At 46.0% G+C, this 19290-nt stretch overlaps 1 protein-coding gene across 18 annotated transcripts in view; it reads right to left on the bottom strand.

Annotated features, from left to right (window-relative positions):
- Nucleotides 1-19290, bottom strand: part of nfasca (neurofascin homolog (chicken) a) — a 130896-nt gene that overhangs the window by 59995 nt on the left and 51611 nt on the right. For 17 of the 18 annotated variants that reach the window (XR_437475.3, XR_437473.3, XR_437476.3 and 14 more), the window contains exons 3-4: nt 9739-9795; nt 1460-1615 (exon numbers count right to left, since the gene is read on the bottom strand). Coding sequence is in view for 13 of the 18 variants with exons in the window: in XM_006805336.2 (XP_006805399.1) it covers nt 1460-1553 (94 nt within the window). In the remaining 5 variants the exon portion in view is untranslated. The remainder of the gene's footprint in view (nt 1-1459; nt 1616-9738; nt 9796-19290) is intronic. The other variant, XM_006805335.3, reaches the window with a different exon arrangement.

Genomic DNA, 19290 nt, shown 5'->3' on the forward strand with positions numbered 1-19290 from the left:
GGACTGCTTTGGTTTCCTGCAGACAATCCGTCTCCATATAAAGCTTTGGAGTCATGCCAAGTACAAGGTTATCAAATAAGTGCATCAAAAATCATATACTTTCACCAACAGGTGGAAGCTCGAGTTAATAGGAGGCTCCATTTGAAGTTGCTAATTTCTTTTTTAATATACACATTTCAAGACTTATAGATACGATCATATCTTCACAGACCCTATTTTTATCTCACAAGTGCATTACTGGGTATAGTGGTTTACACATTTGCATAACAGGCCAAAGATCTCCAGTTCAGTCCCGAGATGATGCACAGATGCTTTTCAGACCTGCAGGGTGAGTCTTTACACAGGGAGCAGCTTTTGTCCAGTCACAGCAAGAGATGTGAACCGTCCAGCAGAACTGATGTGTTTTCATGGCCAGTAGAGAACCACTGTTATAGCTTGCATGTGTAAGTATGTACTATATTAATTCCATCCATTCGCTTCCGCTTCTCCTTTTCAGGGTCTCGGGGGGCGCTGGAGCCTATCCCAGCTGTCATAGGGCGAGAGGCGGGGTACACCCTGGACAGGTCGCCAGTCTGTCGCAGGGCCAACACACAGACAGACAACCATTCACTCGCACATTCACACCTATGGGCAATTTGGATTTTCCAATTAACCTATCCCCACTAAGTGCATGTCTCTGGACGGTGGGAGGAAGCAGAGGAAGTAACCACGGAGAACCCACGCAAACACGGGGAGAACACGCAAACTCCACACAGAAAGACCTGATGGTGGAATTGAACTCAGGACCTTCTTGCTGTGCAGCAACAGTGCTAACCACTGTGCCACCATTACTACTACTACTATATTAATTGTTTTAAAAACAATTAAATCGGTGAAATTGAATGGAGGAGCAGTGGATGAAGACTTACCTGTAGTGAGTTCACATGCCAGGAAAGGACAAGCAGTGTGGGACAGAGAGACAACACACTATTACAGCACTTTACCAAAGGAGATATACAGAAGATTGTTATGTGCAGAGGACAATAAGAATCCTTTATTTAGCTGGACTCAGAAGTCCGTCATTTCTCACAGTATTTAGTTTACTGAGATGGATACACTGGAACGTCCTGAAAACTATTTTAAACTTGGATGCAAATGAGTTGATTCTGGTGTCAGTGAGGCTGCTGTTAACAACTTTGTTCTCAATAATTTCCAAGTATCTCCCAAAAGCTCCATCCTGCTCTCAAAGGATGTTTTCACCCAAAGAATAAACTAAAACAACCTGACATAGATTCAAACATGCTCATGTGGGTAGAGTATACAGTAGAAACACTATCAGACGTGTACCCTACATTCACCATGACTGCATGAGTCACTTCCACTGCACTTCCAGGGCCCTAAAAACATCACACTGGACTAACTGTTGGAAAAGTGAGGTGTGGAGCTACAGCTAGTTTTGATGCAGCTTTGAGGGACTTACGGTCTTCTGGGACTTCAATGGGTGCTGCTTCCTGCCACAGTAGCAGCAGTAATGACATGAAAGTCAGGGCTGCATGCTTGTCCTGCCACAACATCTCTGTCCCTCCAAATGTTTGCCCCTCACAGTTGGCCAGACTCTGTCCTGACAGCCGATAACCTGAGAGCAGAGAGAGATGATGAAGACAGTTGACTGACAGTACAACAGACACGTGTGTGTGCGTGTATGTGTGTGTGTGTGTGTGTGTGTGCGTGTGTGGGGGTGTGTGGTGTGTGGGGGTGGGGGCTGAGTGTGTAGCTGCATAGAGCCATTCTGGCATGCAGAGCTGTTTGTTGGCCTGGCCTACATTCACAGCTGAGTCCCTGTGTGAGTCCCTGTGTGCGTCCCTGTGTGCGTCCCTGTGTGCGTCCCTGTGTGAGTCCCTGTGTGCGTCCCTGTGTGAGTCCCTAGAGAGTGCAGCCCAGAAACAAACCCATGAGCACTGGGCTCAGGGCCCACGCTGTTGGTTCATAAAACAGAATGTGGAGGAAAGGGTTCATCTGAACATTATCTTGTTACCAACTTTATTTTGTGCTTTAAGGGTTGTTTTGGATTTAAGATCATTTGAGCCCCGTTTCATTGGACTGGAGAATTATTCCTCTTATCTTAATATTGTAGAGGAATCGTTAAAGCACTGTGGTTTGCAGGTCTTACATGTGAATGCTGTTTATATGTGATAAACAGCATTTAACACACTAAACACTGTATGCACGGGACCAGACCGTTGGCACCAGGAGCTTTCGATTTATCACTTTAAAATATGATTTTAATGAAAAGGTTATAGAGGAAAAGGGTTTGTCAAGAGAGTTCATGAAGATCATGGAAGAGTCTGCAACAATGGACGATGGACAAAAGGATAACATAAAGATGCCAAACAATTTCTTCACAGTGAAACAAAGATTGCAAAGTCTAAAACAAAAACGTCTCAACGATGAACAGTTGCATAAAGAATATAAAAGCTTCATGGACGAGATGATAAGTAACGGATATGCAGAGCAAATACCTTCAGAGCAAATGGGTTGCAAAAATGGAAAGTGGTACATTCCTCATCACGCTGCCTACCATCCCAGGAAGGATCTATAAGAACTGTATTTGACTGTGGGGCATCATTAAACAAGCAGCTCTCACAAGCACATTGCTTTGGGTTTTGCTTAGATTTTGACAGGATCCAGTCGCATTTATGGGTGACATAAAGTCAATAAAGGACATAACTGAGTCTCGCATGACTGTTCATCTGTTCGGTGCAGTATCTTCCCCGAGCTGTGCCAGTTTCGCTTTGAGAAAAACAGCTGAGGACATCCATCCATCCATCCATCCATTTGCTTCCGCTTCTCCTTTTCAGGGTCGCGGGGGGCGCTGGAGCCTATCCCAGCTGTCATAGGGCGAGAGGCGGGGTACACCCTGGACAGGTCGCCAGTCTGTCGCAGGGCCAACACACAGGGACAGACAACCATTCGCACTCACATTCACTCGCACATTCACACCTAATGGCAATTTGGATTAACCAATTAACCTATCCCCACAAGCTGCATGTCTTTGGACGGTGGGAGGAAGCCGGAGTACCCGGAGGGAACCCACGCAAACACGGGGAGAACATGCAAACTCCACACAGAAAGACCTGATGGTGGAATTGAACTCAGGACCTTCTTGCTGTGCGGCAACAGTGCTAACCACCGTGCCACCGTGCTGAGGACAATCAAACTGAATTCCTAGACAAAGTATGTGAAACGATAAAAGAGAACTTCTATGTGGACGACTGTTTGAAGAGCGGGGCCTCCACCTCAGATGCTGTTGACTTGGTCAAAGATCTTTCAGCACTTTGTCAAAGGGGAGGATTTACACCGACCAAGTGGGTCAGTAACAATCGCACCCTGTAGAAAATAATTAAATCTTGATAGAGATAAACTTCCTGTAGAAAGAGCTCTGGGCTTGCAGTGTGTGTGGAAACTGGTAGATTCAACTTTAAAACGGATGTTTGGGGGTAACTGTGGCTCAGGTGGTAGAGCAGATCAGCTACTGATTGGAAGGTTGGTGGTTCGATCCTTGGCTTCCCCAGTCTGCATGTCAAATATCCTTGGGCAAGATATTAACCTACTACTAGACGTGGAGTGTTGTCAATATCAGGCTCTATTTACGATCCATTGGGATTTCTTGCACCAGTCCTGCTGCCTGCCAAAAGAATGCAGCAGGAGCTTTCAAAAAGGAAACTGGGATGGGATGAACCAATACCCCAAACCATGTTGCAAAAGTGGAAAAGTTGGCTCAGTGATTTGCAAATGCTTTCTCATTTCAAGGTTAAAAGGTGTCTACATCCAAGAGAGTTTGGACCTCTCACACATGCACAGCTACGCCACTTTTCAGATGCCGGTGAATCTGGATCTGCGACTGTTTCATATCTGCGCATGCAAGACAGTAGGAAATCCATCCATGTAGCATTCTTGATGGGCAAGGGTTACACCTCTAAAACCTGCCACTATTCCACGTCTGGAACTTGCAGCTGCTGTAGTTGCCGTCCGAGTGGATCTCATGTTAAGGGCTCAGTTCAGAATGAAACTCGAGCAATCCGTATTTTGGACAGATAGTACATCTGTACTCAAATACATCTGAATGAGGATAAACGTTTACGTACCTTTGTGGCAAACAGAGTCTTATTCATTGCGACTAAACGATCACAATGGAGATATGTACGCTCAAAGGAAAATCCAGCAGATGATGCTACAAGAGGGCTGAAGGCTGGGAACATTGCTCATAGCAGCCGCTGGATCGAAGGACCAAGCTTTCTGCAGAAGCCAGAAAGTGATTGGCCGACCAATCTAATGCTCCTTAGAACCAGAGGACCCTGAAGTCAAAGGTGAGGCCACAGTGAATCTTACTCAAGTAAAAGACTTGCCTGGTGCTACGTGTCAATTGATGGTGTACTTCTCAGACTGGAGAAGGCTCAAGGTTGCTGTTGCTTGGTTCCTTAGACTGAAGGCAATCCTTCCTTTAATGAGAGATAAGAAAAGAAGACCGCAACCTAACTCAGATAACCCAATTTGTAGAGGTACTACAAAGGAGAAAGTAAAGAAAACGCAACTGTATGGTCTATCCTCAAAAGATCTTCTGGAAGCGGAGCTTGCCGTTATCAGATTTTGCCAGCAACAAAGATTTGGAGAGGAGATTGCTACGTTGTCAAGTGGGAAAGGTTCTGTGAGCAGGCACAGCTCAATTTATAGATTAGACCCTTATCTTGATGATGAAGGCCTCTTAAGAGTTGGGGGACGACTGACAAAGGGCTCCTTACCAGAAGAAATGAAGCATCCCTTTGTTCTTGCAAAAGATCAACATGTAGCAAGTCTCATCCTAAAGCACATTCATCAACAGCTTGGTCATAGCGGTCGTAACCACACCTTACCCACACTAAGGAGAAAATACTGGATCACAAAGGCCAACTCAGCTGTAAGGAAGGTTATCGCAGAATGTAATTTCTGCAGAAAATATCATGGAAAGGCCTTGGAGCAAAAGATGGCCGATTTACCCAAGGAAAGGATTTTGCCACATAACCCACCACTGTGAAAAGAGGACGAGGTACAGCTAAACGCTATGGAGTTATTTTCACCTGTTTAGCCAGCTGAGCGGTGCACTTGGAAGTGGCTAGCTCTCCAAGCACAGATGCCTGCATTAATGCTTTGCGCCGTTTTGTGAGTTGAAGAGGTCAAGTCGCTCACATCCAATCGGACAATGGAACCAATTTTGTTGGAGCAGACAGAGAGTTAAGGGAGGCTCTTAAATCGCTGAATACCCAAATTGAAGCTCCGCCTGGAGCATCACAACATGGTGGGATTTGGGAATGGATAATCCGTATGGTCAGAAAGATTCTGAGATCCGTTCTTCAGCAACAACAGTTGGGTGACGATGGATTAAATACAGTTCAGTGTGAAACTGAAGCAATTTTAAATGACAGACCCATCACAAAGCTTTCTGATGATCCAAAAGCCCCAGAACCACTTACACCGAATCACATCCTCCTGATTTGACCCTCAGTGTCAGGATCTGGAGACTCGACTGGAAAATTCCATCAGGCACCTGAGTTCCTTGGTCTCCACCCCTGGGCGGAGCCATCATCCCTGCTGCAGTCCTGCACACCTGAGACTGATTCAGGGCAATCAGGTTGAGGATTTAAGGCCCCCTCAGACTCTCCTTCACCGCCAGTTCGTCAACGACCTCACGTTGGTATTGACTCTACGGTTTTTTACGCTCTTGCCACTTTTTCCTTGTTAACTTTGGTTTCATGTGCTTCAGATTCCCTGGATCTTCTTTGCTATCACCCTCAACCTCAGCTCTCCGTGGGTCATCTTCATATTCAGGAAAAATACAAGGACCCTCACCTGCCTGCCCTCCAGCCTCACTCACCACCTTGGACTCAGCGGGACTCAGGTCTGCCAGCCTCTCCACGACTCCCCTGGACTATCGCTGCCTCTCCCTCAAAGCGAGCTTCACGCCGGTCACCAGTAAGCGTTATCAGTCAGTTTCACCTCTGCTTGGATACCCTGCACCTGCTGCCTTCTTAACCCTGTTCTCTTTTCTTCCCAGACGCAACCGCTCCGTTCCCGTCGCAACCTGCTAGACCCCCGTTCACCCCCGCTGTCACACGGTTACATCATTAGCGACACCCTGCCACATATTCACTTGTTGACTAAATAATAAACGCTGCAAAACGTTGAGCTGTCTCTGTTGTGGTTATCTGCAATCGAGTCCGATCTAGCTATCGGCCCGTGGCCATTGTGACACTCAGGATATGTATCTGAAGAGAAGATGGAAACAGGCTCAGTACATCTCAGATCTTTGGAAACGATGGCTACGTGAATAGTCGTCTTGGTTACAGAAGAGACAAAAATGGAACCAAAAGAAGAAGAATCTAAAACCTGGAGATAGTCATAATAATGGATTCCTCTGCACCACGTGGTTCCTGGCCACTTGGGAGAGTTCTGGAAACCATTCGTGACAAAAATGGACTTGTACGATCTGTACGTTTAAAAACAAAGACTAACATTCTTGAAAGACCTGTAACTAAACGTCTTGATGCATCTCAATCATCCAGGTAAATAAATCTCCAAAAGTTGATTCTGTTCATCTGGACGTAGCGTTTTGTGGGAGAAACGTTTCGTCATCATCAGGTGACGTCTTCAGTCTCAGCTGACTGCAGGTTTCAATCTTATAAACAGGACATTTGCATAATGACTGAAACCAGCCCACTGAAGGAACAATGGGCTGGGAGGTCAGTTCCTTAATCTTAATTATGCAAATTCTCATGACCAGCAAGTCACCTGGATGATGACGAAACGTTTCTCCCACAAAACGCTACGTCCAGATGAACAGAATCAACTTTTGGAGACCTGTAACTAAACTTTCCCTGTTACATGAGACTGTAGTGTAAAAGTCTATTTAAATGCTCTGTTTACTTTATTTATGTGTATATGTCTAAAGTAGACTGTATTAGTGGCTCCTTATTTTCTTTGTGATTAGAATTGCCATGTCTGATTGTAATTAGGGGCCAGGGTGTAGGAGGCATTGTTGGGTTAATACCTTATGTTGCCACCAGAGGTCACCGTTTTCAGTTTTCTGTAGGGTAGGTTTATGTAAGGTATGTAAGGTACACGCATGTAATCAGCGTCAGGTGTGTTGTTAATCATAAGAAGGCAAACAGTTAAAATGATGCTGGAATAAAGATCAAAAGGACAAGATAAGTACTGCTGGAGTTATTGGACTGTTCAGTTAATTCATGCATACCACTGACATCGCGTCACGCCCATTAGCAAACACCTCAGTGGCTTCAAGCGTGGACTTAGCCTCTAAAGAAAGCAACAGGCCTTTCAGCCCAGTTCTATTTTTCTGCATTCGCCATCATATAAAACTGAATCAAAGCCTCTTTTTAAAACTTGTTTTATTAGTTTTAATCTTTTAATTTTATGCACATTGCATCAAGCAAAAATAAAATTATATGCAACAGTCTTTGACACCTGTTGAGCAGGAGTGGGGTGGGTGGAGGTTTGCCCACGGTGGTCATGTCAGTGGGGGGATCTGGGGGTTTCTCTGTGAATGTCACGTTCCCGTGGCAGCGTGCTCGCTGCTCGCACAGATCTGAAGTTTTTTTGCAGAGTGTACTAATATTTTTATCACTTTTTACATAGTGTGAGTACTTCCACGCTTTACACGCTGCACGGTCATACTCATTGTCATGTGACACTCTCACAAACACAGTCACGGTTTAGTAACGCAGTAACCCAGCGTGCTTACAGCAAAGTAAGTGATTAATTACTTTTTTTGCAATTGCAATCCCCTACATTACTCATTACTTGAATCTCTGTGACTTAGCATTAGCCACTGATGCAGCTAGCTCGTTGACCTTGAAGACCTTGGGCGATGTAAGCCAGATGTTAACAGATGTAGTTATGTTCATGTCGAAAGCCTTAGACATGAAAAAACATAACCACAAGCAAATCATCTTATTTTTAGTCTGTTTCACCGTAGCGTATATCAGGATCAGGATGTGGGTGTACCATGAGTGGATCAGAGCGCTTCAAAACAGGACGTTCTCCAGTTTTTTCAGTACCAAAGTGAAGCACGTGATGAAACTGTACATCCACTGGTGTACAGCAACTATACCACTGTACTACTGTACTTAGTATTATAGCACAAATCACCTCTGTGATAGTGATTCTGAATGTATTCAGTGACTCTATTAAGCAGAATCAGACTATGATAAAAACAAACCAGCTGATTGTTGTTTAGCTGTGCTGTAAAACAACTGCACAGACTTTGAAGTATATTTAATGTGTAACATTTGTACTTATTATGTACTTTATTTTTACTTAGACTTTATATAAGTGCAGGTCTGAGCAGCAGCTACGAGGATGCTGTGTAATATAAACTTTATAAACTGGAAATTTGTGTTTGGTCATTTCTTAGTTTATCATCAAATCCTGTAGGAAGTGTATTTGCCATAAATGGTGCCATGTTTGTAAGAAACATGTGTTTGTGGGTTGATGCTGAGGCTGTGTGTGGTTCTTCCACATGTGACTGTTTGTTCAATGAACAGACAAACAGCAGCAGCTAACAGAAGGACACAGGAGAGCTTACGAGTCAGCATGTCTTCAACAACCATCACAATCAAAGATGAGCTGCACTCACTCATCCACTCAGGCTGACTCCTTTCATAAGGTTTTACAGCTGGACGCTGCTCACAGGGAAATGTGTGGATGTGGTCCAGAGTCACTCCAGATGAGTGATGGAAGTAAACATGTAACATGTGACTGACTGTAAATCGACAACGTGAAGCGATCGAGGAGACCGTCCTGCTGATTTGGCACCAAAACAAATCAAACTGAATATGTTGAAATGCTGCAGCCATTATGGGTCAGATGTGTCTGCCCTCTGCTGGCTGACTGACCTCTGACCTCTGCTGGCTGACTGAACCATAGCAGCCACTGCAGCCACTGCAGCTAGCATTAAACCACTGAAGCCAGCTGACTGTGATCTGCAGTCTGCTGACATTTAGCAGTAAAAACTTCACACGCTCTAATTTGAAAGCAGACAGGAAACACTACAAGTGTTTACTGTAACACAGTGATTCCTAACCATGGGCCAACAAACCACGAGCCACACCTGTTTGTAGCTTTACACCTGTGGGCCGCGAGGGCCGTGTGACATCAGAAGGCATTAACTGAAGACAGCATCCATCAAGATCTCAGTGCAGCTTCCCACTGCTTGGTGGGAGTTGTTTGGTAAAACCAGTGCAGGAGTAAGGAGAAGAGGGAGCAGGTCTTCTGTGTGTAACAAGTATCACAGTGTGTTTGAAGGTGACAGACGTAACTACATATTTATACACCACATATACAGTGTGTACTCCTTATGTGCATTAAATGTGGAGCATGCATTTCTACATCACCCTAAAATGACACATGTGTTGCCATAGCAGCCCATCCTGCACCTGTCACATCCACCCTCTGTGTGTTCCTCCATCTTCAGCTCTGCACCAGCAGCTCAGCATCTGCTCTGTGTAACGTGCTGCCATGACACGGCTACCTGTCACCACACACGCCATGCTGCTGTGCACTCTGCTGTGTGCAGCGCTCAGTTATCTAAATTATACGCCAAAGTGCAGCTGCAGTAACCTCTGTCATGCATCAAGGCTAACCTGCCGCACTGGGACTCATGTGGTCCACCAGTGAGTACCAGTAACAGAGAGACAGTCGGTGACTCACGTTCACGTATGTGGACTCGTCCTCGTCCACTCGCTGTGTCAGAAGCACTGTGCAGGCCTGTGAGAAACAGAGAGGACACAGATTAATGCACTTTGTATAGTTTGTCAGTTTACACACAGCTTCTGTTCAGCTCGTGCAGAAGCCTGGAGAAGCCTGGAGAAGCATGGAGAAGCCTGGAGAAGCCTGGAGAAGCATGGAGAAGCCTGGAGAAGCCTGGAGAAGCATGGAGAAGCCTGGAGAAGCCTGGAGAAGCCTGGAGAAGCATGGAGAAGCCTGGAGAAGCCTGGAGAAGCATGGAGAAGCATGGAGAAGCCTGGAGAAGCATGGAGAAGCATGGAGAAGCATGGAGAAGCCTGGAGACGCCTGGAGAAGCATGGAGAAGCATGGAGAAGCATGGAGAAGCCTGGAGAAGCATGGAGAAGCATGGAGAAGCATGGAGAAGCATGGAGAAGCCTGGAGACGCCTGGAGAAGCATGGAGAAGCCTGGAGAAGCATGGAGAAGCATGGAGAAGCATGGAGAAGCCTGGAGAAGCATGGAGAAGCCTGGAGAAGCATGGAGAAGCCTGGAGAAGCATGGAGAAGCATGGAGAAGCATGGAGAAGCCTGGAGAAGCATGGAGAAGCATGGAGAAGCATGGAGAAGCCTGGAGAAGCATGGAGAAGCATGGAGAAGCATGGAGAAGCCTGGAGAAGCATGGAGAAGCATGGAGAAGCATGGAGAAGCCTGGAGAAGCATGGAGAAGCATGGAGAAGCATGGAGAAGCCTGGAGAAGCATGGAGAAGCATGGAGAAGCATGGAGAAGCCTGGAGACGCCTGGAGAAGCCTGGAGAAGCCTGGAGAAGCATGGAGAAGCATGGAGAAGCCTGGAGAAGCATGGAGAAGCATGGAGAAGCCTGGAGAAGCATGGAGAAGCCTGGAGAAGCCTGGAGACGCCTGGAGAAGCCTGGAGAAGCCTGGAGAAGCATGGAGAAGCATGGAGAAGCCTGGAGACGCCTGGAGAAGCCTGGAGAAGCCTGGAGAAGCATGGAGAAGCATGGAGAAGCCTGGAGAAGCATGGAGAAGCATGGAGAAGCATGGAGAAGCCTGGAGAAGCATGGAGAAGCATGGAGAAGCATGGAGAAGCATGGAGAAGCCTGGAGAAGCATGGAGAAGCCTGGAGAAGCATGGAGAAGCATGGAGAAGCATGGAGAAGCCTGGAGAAGCATGGAGAAGCATGGAGAAGCATGGAGAAGCATGGAGAAGCCTGGAGAAGCATGGAGAAGCATGGAGAAGCCTGGAGAAGCATGGAGAAGCATGGAGAAGCATGGAGAAGCATGGAGAAGCCTGGAGACGCCTGGAGAAGCCTGGAGACGCCTGGAGACGCCTGGAGAAGCCTGGAGAAGCCTGGAGAAGCCTGCACACTGGGTCAGGCTGAAGCTCCCAGTACACAAACCCACTCATGTTTCCATGGATTTTCCCCAAATAGAGACACAGTTGTTGGGGAGGAAGAACGCTTTATTGAGCCGGTCAGATATTGTAGCGTGCGCACACTCACACACCGCCGTATGCCTGAGGACTTTGTGTGTGTTTGTGTGTGTTTGTGTGTGTTTGTGTGTGTTTGAGCTCGTCTGTGCTGCCTTCAGGACTCCAGGATGTTCTTTTCCTTCTTTCTTTGTCTCTTTGTATGAAACATGTAGAGGACACAACAACAACACTGTTACACGTGGTCTGACTGGTGGACTCTGTGCTGAGCTGAGTGTTTCACAGACTACTGAATTTAAAGGAATCATTATTATTTATGCTGCCACGGGTCTGTGTCAGTATTTTGAGTTATGTTTTGGTGTGTTTTTGCATTTTGGATTCCTTTTCCTTATGATGATGATGATGATGATGAATCTATGTGTCAGTTGTTCTTGTTTAGGGATTAGTTCGTAGGTTTTGTTCTCATGTTTGTTGCAGGTTTAGTTCAGTATCTGTCTCTGTGTCGTGTCTGCGTCTTTGTTTCCTGTTTTACTCTGAAGGTTCATGTTCCTGTCTTATGTTTCTGGCTTTGCTGTCTCATTAGGTCTTACTCCTCCCAGCTGTGTCTCCTTCTGTCTCTGATTCCTTGATGACTTCCTCGTGTATTTTAGCCCAGTGTGTCTTTGTGTCAGTGTCGTCTGTTCATGCTCCCTGTTACTTCTAGCTGCACGTCATGATTCTAGTCTGCAAGAGTCGGTATTGGACATGTTCATAGTCACTCTCTCCAGTCATGTTTCCCTGCACCTTCATGTGCCAGCACCGAGATCTTCACAGTTTCTCATGTCGTGTTCAGTCTGTCCACAGTCATAGTTCAGTCCTGGTCTTCGTTCAGAGCCTCAGTTACTCCCAGTTTAGGTTTTTAGTTTGTCGTTCCCATAGTTTATGGTTTATTTTGCCTTCTGTATCAGCCCTGATTGAAGGCTCGCTTTGAGCTGAGCACAAGTTTTGCCTCCTGCGTCTGTGTCACACCTGAGTCCACCAAACACACTCTCCACATGGTCGGCGCTCGTGACAGTGTGCATTAGTGATTGTGTCAATATGTCATTATTCTGCTGATGTTGAAACAACTGTTTCCACCACAGTGGAAGAAATGAAGGCTTGTTGCACAACTGAAACTGGAAATCTGTTTTCTTTCTTAACAGCTGCTGGTAGCAGCGTGGTCCACAGAGACACTGGAGCTGCAGAGAAGACGGCGAGTGTAGTGGTCCACAGAGAGACGGTAAAGTCATGTCCCACTGTGGAGGGCAAACTCGTCCAGCACAGCAACACAAACTGCTCCTTTAAAAAGACTCGATGTGCAGCTCAGTGTTGACAGTGACAGAACATGAAGTGTATATAAAGTGTGTTTGGATGCAGAGATGCAGAAATGTGTGCATGTGGCACAGACCATGGCTCAGTGTCTGAGTGAGATCACAGGCTGTTTATGATTCTGAGCCACAAACAAGCTCAAACTTTGGACTGTTTTACTGATGGAAACCTCCATTATGGCCGTTCATACTCCTCACTAGGGATGGGTATCGTTTAGGTTTTATCTGGTGCCAAACCGGTGCTTAAAGAATGGAGAACACAAACTTTGTCCAAAAACCTCTCATGTTCAGCTGTTTTTTTGTAAAAAGATAACAATGTTAGCCTTTTCTGCAGCTATGGGGCATATATGGTATCACTCTTGGCTGGAAGCAGCTTAAACAATGGAAAAAACACAAACTTTGTCCAAAAACCTCTCATGTTTAACTGTTTTCCACTTTTTCTTTGGTCATTTTAGCCTTTTTGTCCAGGGTGAAGGGAGTATCTGCCATCAAACAAGAAGACAGCCGCATGTAGCTATGATGGTGTTTGCTAGTTCACCTTACATGCATTAATGTAATAATGTGGTTAGCCTACTCAACGTAAATTACACACGAACAACATTAAGCTACTCACGCAGAGAAGAACGGCTGCTGCTGCATCATCATCCTCATCATTTCTGCTACACTGGCAGGGCTAGGGGCCAGGACTCTCCTCTTCGGGTTTTTGGGGGATGTTGCTAACTCCGGGTCGATAACAGGCACCACACCCGCAGTAGATGTGCTCGGTGTGAGGTCTCGCAGCAAGCTATCAAATACGGCGCATTTCTCGGCTTTTAAAAAATGCTATGCGTCGCCAGGTGTTTCATCAGATTTGAGGTGTTGCCTCCTTTGACAGTATCACAGTATCAGCTTAAAGCACTTGTTGCAGCTGCTGAGTTTGCATCTTTTGCTGTGAAGTACAGCCAGACTTTGACCGCTTCGCCTTTAATCTGTAGCTCTGCTCTAAAAGAACGTACGTACCTGGACCCGCCTACTATCCTCGGAAACGTAAAATGATTGGCTAGAACCTAAAGTGTATCACAGCTCAGGAAAAAAAAGCACCGAAATGTGCGCTGCTTTTTAGTCTGGTTACTACCGTTTATGTCAGAACCGGTGCCATCATGGCACCGGATACCGGTACCCATCCCTACTCCTCACAGTCATTAAACAATAAACAGTTAAATGACAAAGTTTCTGTTTTTTACGACTGCAGTTACAGAAAGAAAACATCAGCAGGCTAAAGTGAAGCGTCTGGGCAGAGAGCGACCAGAACTTTCTACATTTCACACATTTATTTCTTTCTTTTAGTCCCAGTTCAGGTCAGAGTGGCTGGTTGTGGCCGGTGATCATGGAAGCAGAGAAGGATCCAGAGCCTGTAAGGTGAGCATGTCCACATGTGAGCTGTGGGGTAACCTACGATTGCCTGTAATAAAGTGAAAACTGCCATTTAATACGTCACCAATATTTCCCATAGTAAGATCAGCTTCTTAGCTTCATGTGAGCTGGATGGTTTGTACATTATGATGCAGGGCAGAGTGAAACATCCACAGGTGAGCAAACACAGGCTGCAGGTGCATCATATCCCCACCAACTACAGCACGCCACATGTTTAATGTGTGGGGAGGAACGTGAGCTAAGAACAAGAGTTCTGACGTACACGTTCTCATCTTTTTCTTCAACGTTACCTACAGATTAGCCAGCAGCTAGGCAAACTGTGCTACGAGTAACATCATATTATTGTCCTGGGTGGAGTCGAGGAGATGGATGCTCCACCTTACAATTAGACAATTCATCATTAAGCTTGAAACATCCTGAGAACAGCGCTATTTGCTGTTTAATCACATTTCATACTCCAATCAGATCGATCAGCCAGCTCCCCTGTGAAGGTGTCGCTGGGTCACTGTGGACACTGTGGACACTGTGGACACTGTGGACACTGTGGGTGTGTCCCACAGCCGTCCTGTCTCTCATTTAAATCTGTTTTCATGCAGCAGAACAGCTCAACAACAAGCAGCGTCACAGTTCAGCATTTCACACACTGCTACAAACTCGACATGCAGGAGTATGCACACGCACGCACACACACACACACACACAGACACACACACACAGCTGTAGTGACTGCAGTGCTGCTGTTGTGCTTTTTGTGTTTGTGGGAAACCAAACCAGTGGATTTGCTGGTCTTCCAGCTGCAGCTCCACTCTCCCACTCCTCTTTGTTTCCGTGTTCCCAGTTAAAACTAGGTCATTTTCCAACCCACAGCTCCTACTGAGCATGACATCCAGATACACACACGTATCCCCTGGCAACCACACGTTCACGTCCAGACTGCGTCCTCGTTTCCTGCAGCTTCCTGCAGCTTCCCTGAGCGCGGCTCTGCAGAGAGTTCACTCTGCAGCGACACACTTCAAACTGTGAGACGTGAGACGTTTACGAGCTTCTAATAAAACAGCCTTTTGATGATTCTTCCTGTGTATCTGTTAATGTTACAGCTGAGTCGAATGTGGAAGGACGAATGATGTTTTCACTCGCTGTCACAATACGAAGAGTCCAGACTGTTTATAGTTCTGCGAGCGTGCCCGTGGGCAGCTCAGGAGGTAAGGTAGGGCGTCTGCCAATCAGAAGGTCGGTGGTTTGATGGATGATGCTTACACCGTCCGTACTACTGACATCCACTCTTACTGACCTCACCTTTCAGAAGAGGTGGAGTAGCAGAGTCTGAGACGATGGATACACCACTCTGCTCTGTGCTGAAGTCCGGACACAACAATGGTAATGAAGCATTTTGCCATTAACGATGAGCCTCTCGCATGAGCAGGTTTGGCCCGCTCGTCTCTGGAGAATTGTTTTAATTCAGCCGCACTGAAGAGCGTTTGAGCATGAACAGCCTGTTTAAAGTCATGCCAGAGCATGTCAGTCTACTGAGGAGATCTAGGTCACTCCAAAACCTCCATGTTGCTTTCTCTGGCCAATCAGAGGCAGACTTGCTGGTGCGTTTGGGATCTTTGCACTGCTGCAAATGTGCATGAACCGATGGACACTCACTCGCCTTCAGGATCTATCTGTAAATCACCACACTGACACAAAGATGACGGGTCACTCAGCAGACGTGTGGGGAGAGTGAGACAGTGTAAGATGATCCAGGAGACACAGCTTGGTTCAATTATTATTTATGGTTTTTGGGGAGGTTGTGAAATCTGTTCGTTGGTTTTCAGTAGCAGTTAGGAAGCAACACAAACATCAGACTGTGGGGAGAGCTGGAGACGCAGCGCACAGCTTCATGCTACTCTGCATGTTGCTGCACAAACATGAGCCCAGCATGTCTCAGCTGCAGCTTACAGGCTGCAACCAGGCTGTAGATTAGAAATGATGTCACTGTCATATAATGACATCACTGGACGGGGAGGGCGTAGAGTTCAGAGGTCACGGTGGGGGAGGGAGGAAACATGCACGTGCAGACACACAACAGAAACACACCTTTTTAGAGCTGCGAGTGCTCGACTGTGTGTGAGTCAGTAGAGACCAGCAGTGATAGTAGTGTGTGCACACATGTACACAAACACATGTGCAGGTGCAGAGAGCTGTACAGCATCAGCTGTGTCTTTGTCAGCAGTGCTGCTGTGATGTCATCATTATGAGACCAGTCGTATGTAGAGTCTTTTGTTCTGTCCCTCAGATGGATGCTGGCTCTGACTTTTCTATCTCGCTCGCTCATGTGTTACCTCGACTATAAAGCACCTGGACGATCGGTGCTGTGGAAATAAAACTGAATATAGGCCAGGTCACATGGGGTCAGTGCATCCTCTCTCCCAGCCAATAACATGTTAACACAGGGGGCGTGGTCTGTCACCCCACGGACCCTTTTAACGCTGTAAGGAGACACCAGCAGCAGTGTTTAATGACAGCGCCGTAACAGCGCGCAGTCGGCGTCAGAACATCAGCATTAAAATAATAATGATAATCAGTGTGGCTGTGATTGTGCTGCACAGAAAGACGCTGGAAGTTTTTATTCACATAGAGTCTAATTACCATGTGAACCATGAGGATACATATATGTGCCAGGCAAGGTTACATGTGTGCCCCCTTCTTTCGGTTTGAAGGTGCAATCAGTCCTCTGTGCTCAGACCAAGCCCCACTGCCACTCAAGTGTTGGAGTAATAATTATTGATTTTTATTGTGAAGGGGTCGCCACAGCAGCTAGCTCCACCTCTTTGTGTCAGATGGTCCCTCAAAGGAAGCTGGACGGGTCTCCTGTAGCACGTGTCTGCTCGACCTGAGCGCTCATTTACACGGCTGCATCATTCACCCATTCACACAAGCACTTTTTAAGTGCTTTCTTAGGCACACACACACTCATGCATTGGAGAGCTTAGTGTCATGCCCAAGGAAATCTAGAGCAGCCAGGGGTTGAACCACCAACCTGAGCCCGCTGTACCTAAACACACCTCATTATTGGATTGGCTCCCCATCACATCCCTGTGACAGCTTTGGACTAAACAATGTTCACAGTCAGCCTGTGTGAGGCGTCACAAGGGGACAAATTAGTGATGGTAAATGTGATTCTTTTTACTGAATCGAGTTTAAATGAGTCACTCACCAAAGTGAATCGGGTTTGAGTCATTTGAGTCACTGAGTCAGTTGCCCAGAGAGTGCAAAAAATGTACATTTTACTCTTTTCATGTAAATCCTACTGCTAAGATGAGTGATTGAAAAAGAAAAACAACTAGTTTATAGAGCAAAAAAAAGATTTCTAAAGGGAACATTTATTTTGTTTATTTTTATTTTATTAGTATTTTCCTTAAATGTGTCAAATATATATTTTCTCATCTAAATGTCCACTGAGCTGTGAGCCAGGGGGCGGTAATGCGCCTTAACATTGGTTGCCAACCAAGAAGAAGAAGAAGCTGTGAGGCAGGAGGGAGGGGGTGAGTAACTTAAATGTGCTTGTCGCTACCCGATCCGTACCGGAAACCCGATCCGTACCGATGCGCAAATCTTACGTCACTTCCTCTCTTTGCCAACATTGCGACATTCAATATATTTGAATGACACGGTTAGCGCCCAGTTAGCTCCTAGCATTTCTCAGCAGCTCTGCCTCCTTTTCGACTACCGGGACATTTAAACAATGGATAATCTATATACAAACAATTCATGCTTTTCTCCTCGACAGAGAGCGTTCCCCGATTGAACAACAGCGCCGTAAAATAAGAAGAATGGCGCCTAATGACAGAGTTAATATGTCACGTGTAGATTCAGCAGCCAGATGAAGTGTTTACTGACAGCTGACAGTGATAGCGGACATCATCATCACTATTCCAGTCAATCCTCTCCACACAGACAAGCATAAACACACTCGACTATCACTAAATCAAATTTAACACACGTTTGTAATGACGCCAATTCAGTTTACAATAGGGTTCATTTGCTCGGTCAGCAGGTGGCAGTATCCTCGTACACTGGGGAGTAAACTGCCATTAAACGAACAGAAGAAGAAGAAAACATCTGCACATGCGCGGTACGGATCGGGGAGTCCTGATCCATAACTATCTTTTTATTTTTCGTTTTTGTCTACATTATATTAAATGTTTCATTATCGGAAACATGTTAAGAGATACTTGTTATTCTTAACATCTTAACAGATACTCTGACCTGTAACTATCGTAAACGCTTCGACCGGAAGTAGACACCTTTCGCGCATGCGGGGTACCGATCGGGTTTCCGGTACAGATCGGGTAGTGACACCGCTGTTAGCATGTTAGCAGAGCGATGCTACTGTGAACCGAGGAGCTATTGTCTCGTGTGAGCTTCTACTCAGGGTTTTTTCTTCATGTTCAGAGCAGAAATGTTTTTGTTAAGAAACTGGCTGTTGTGTTTTTCTCCACAGTTTTAATTATGAGTTAGATATATTTCTACTAATGGAATTAGTTTGCTAACAGCAACAGGGATGAGTCAGTGAGTCAGTTGGGCTCGTGAATCATGATTCACGAGTCAGTAAAGTGATTCTCGAGTATTGAACGATTCGTTCATGATTCGCGCATCACTATTACAAATGAGTGATGGGCAAAGGAAGCCCAGTGACAGTGTTGTGTCTCTGATGATCCTTAAGTGCACTTGTTTTAGTCCAGTGTGGAATGAGAACATGAACTCAAACCTGCACTATAGGTTTTTCCTGATGCTGACAGGCTGCCCTTATCAACAACAGTACAACGTGTTAGAAAAACACACAAGACTGAAATAAACCAGCAAGAAGCCATGGTGTCTGACTGTAAGCCTGAGCTGGCTCGTACACTGCAAGACAGCGATCACACCCACAGATATGATGGAGGCAGACAGTGAGGGTGGGGGTGTTAGAGACGGGACCCGTGAAAAGCAACAACAGACAAAGAAGATGTGGTGTGAGAAAACAAAGAAGCGATGCAGAAACAACACGCGTGTCCTGGAAACGCTGTAACATGCCAGGTGACTGAAAAGCGCGAGACCTTCCTGAGGAGGCTCAGAGGACACGCCCACTTCTCTTCTGCTTTTAGGACCACCTCACTCCACTTCTCACAGGTTAAACAACAGTTTCTGTCCCTGAACTCTGTCTCCGTGTCATCTCTCAGCTGATCTTTATTCCACATCAGCAGAAGCTGGTTTGCTTTTATAGTTGAGCCTTTAACCGTTTATTAGAGAGACAGCTGAACCAGCTGATGTGTGCGTTATGCTGAAAGACAATGAATATTCTGAC

This window comes from Neolamprologus brichardi, chromosome 13 (genome assembly GCF_056152115.1).
Source record: "Neolamprologus brichardi isolate AB-2024 chromosome 13, ASM5615211v1, whole genome shotgun sequence".
NCBI classification, from domain to species: domain Eukaryota; kingdom Metazoa; phylum Chordata; class Actinopteri; order Cichliformes; family Cichlidae; genus Neolamprologus; species Neolamprologus brichardi.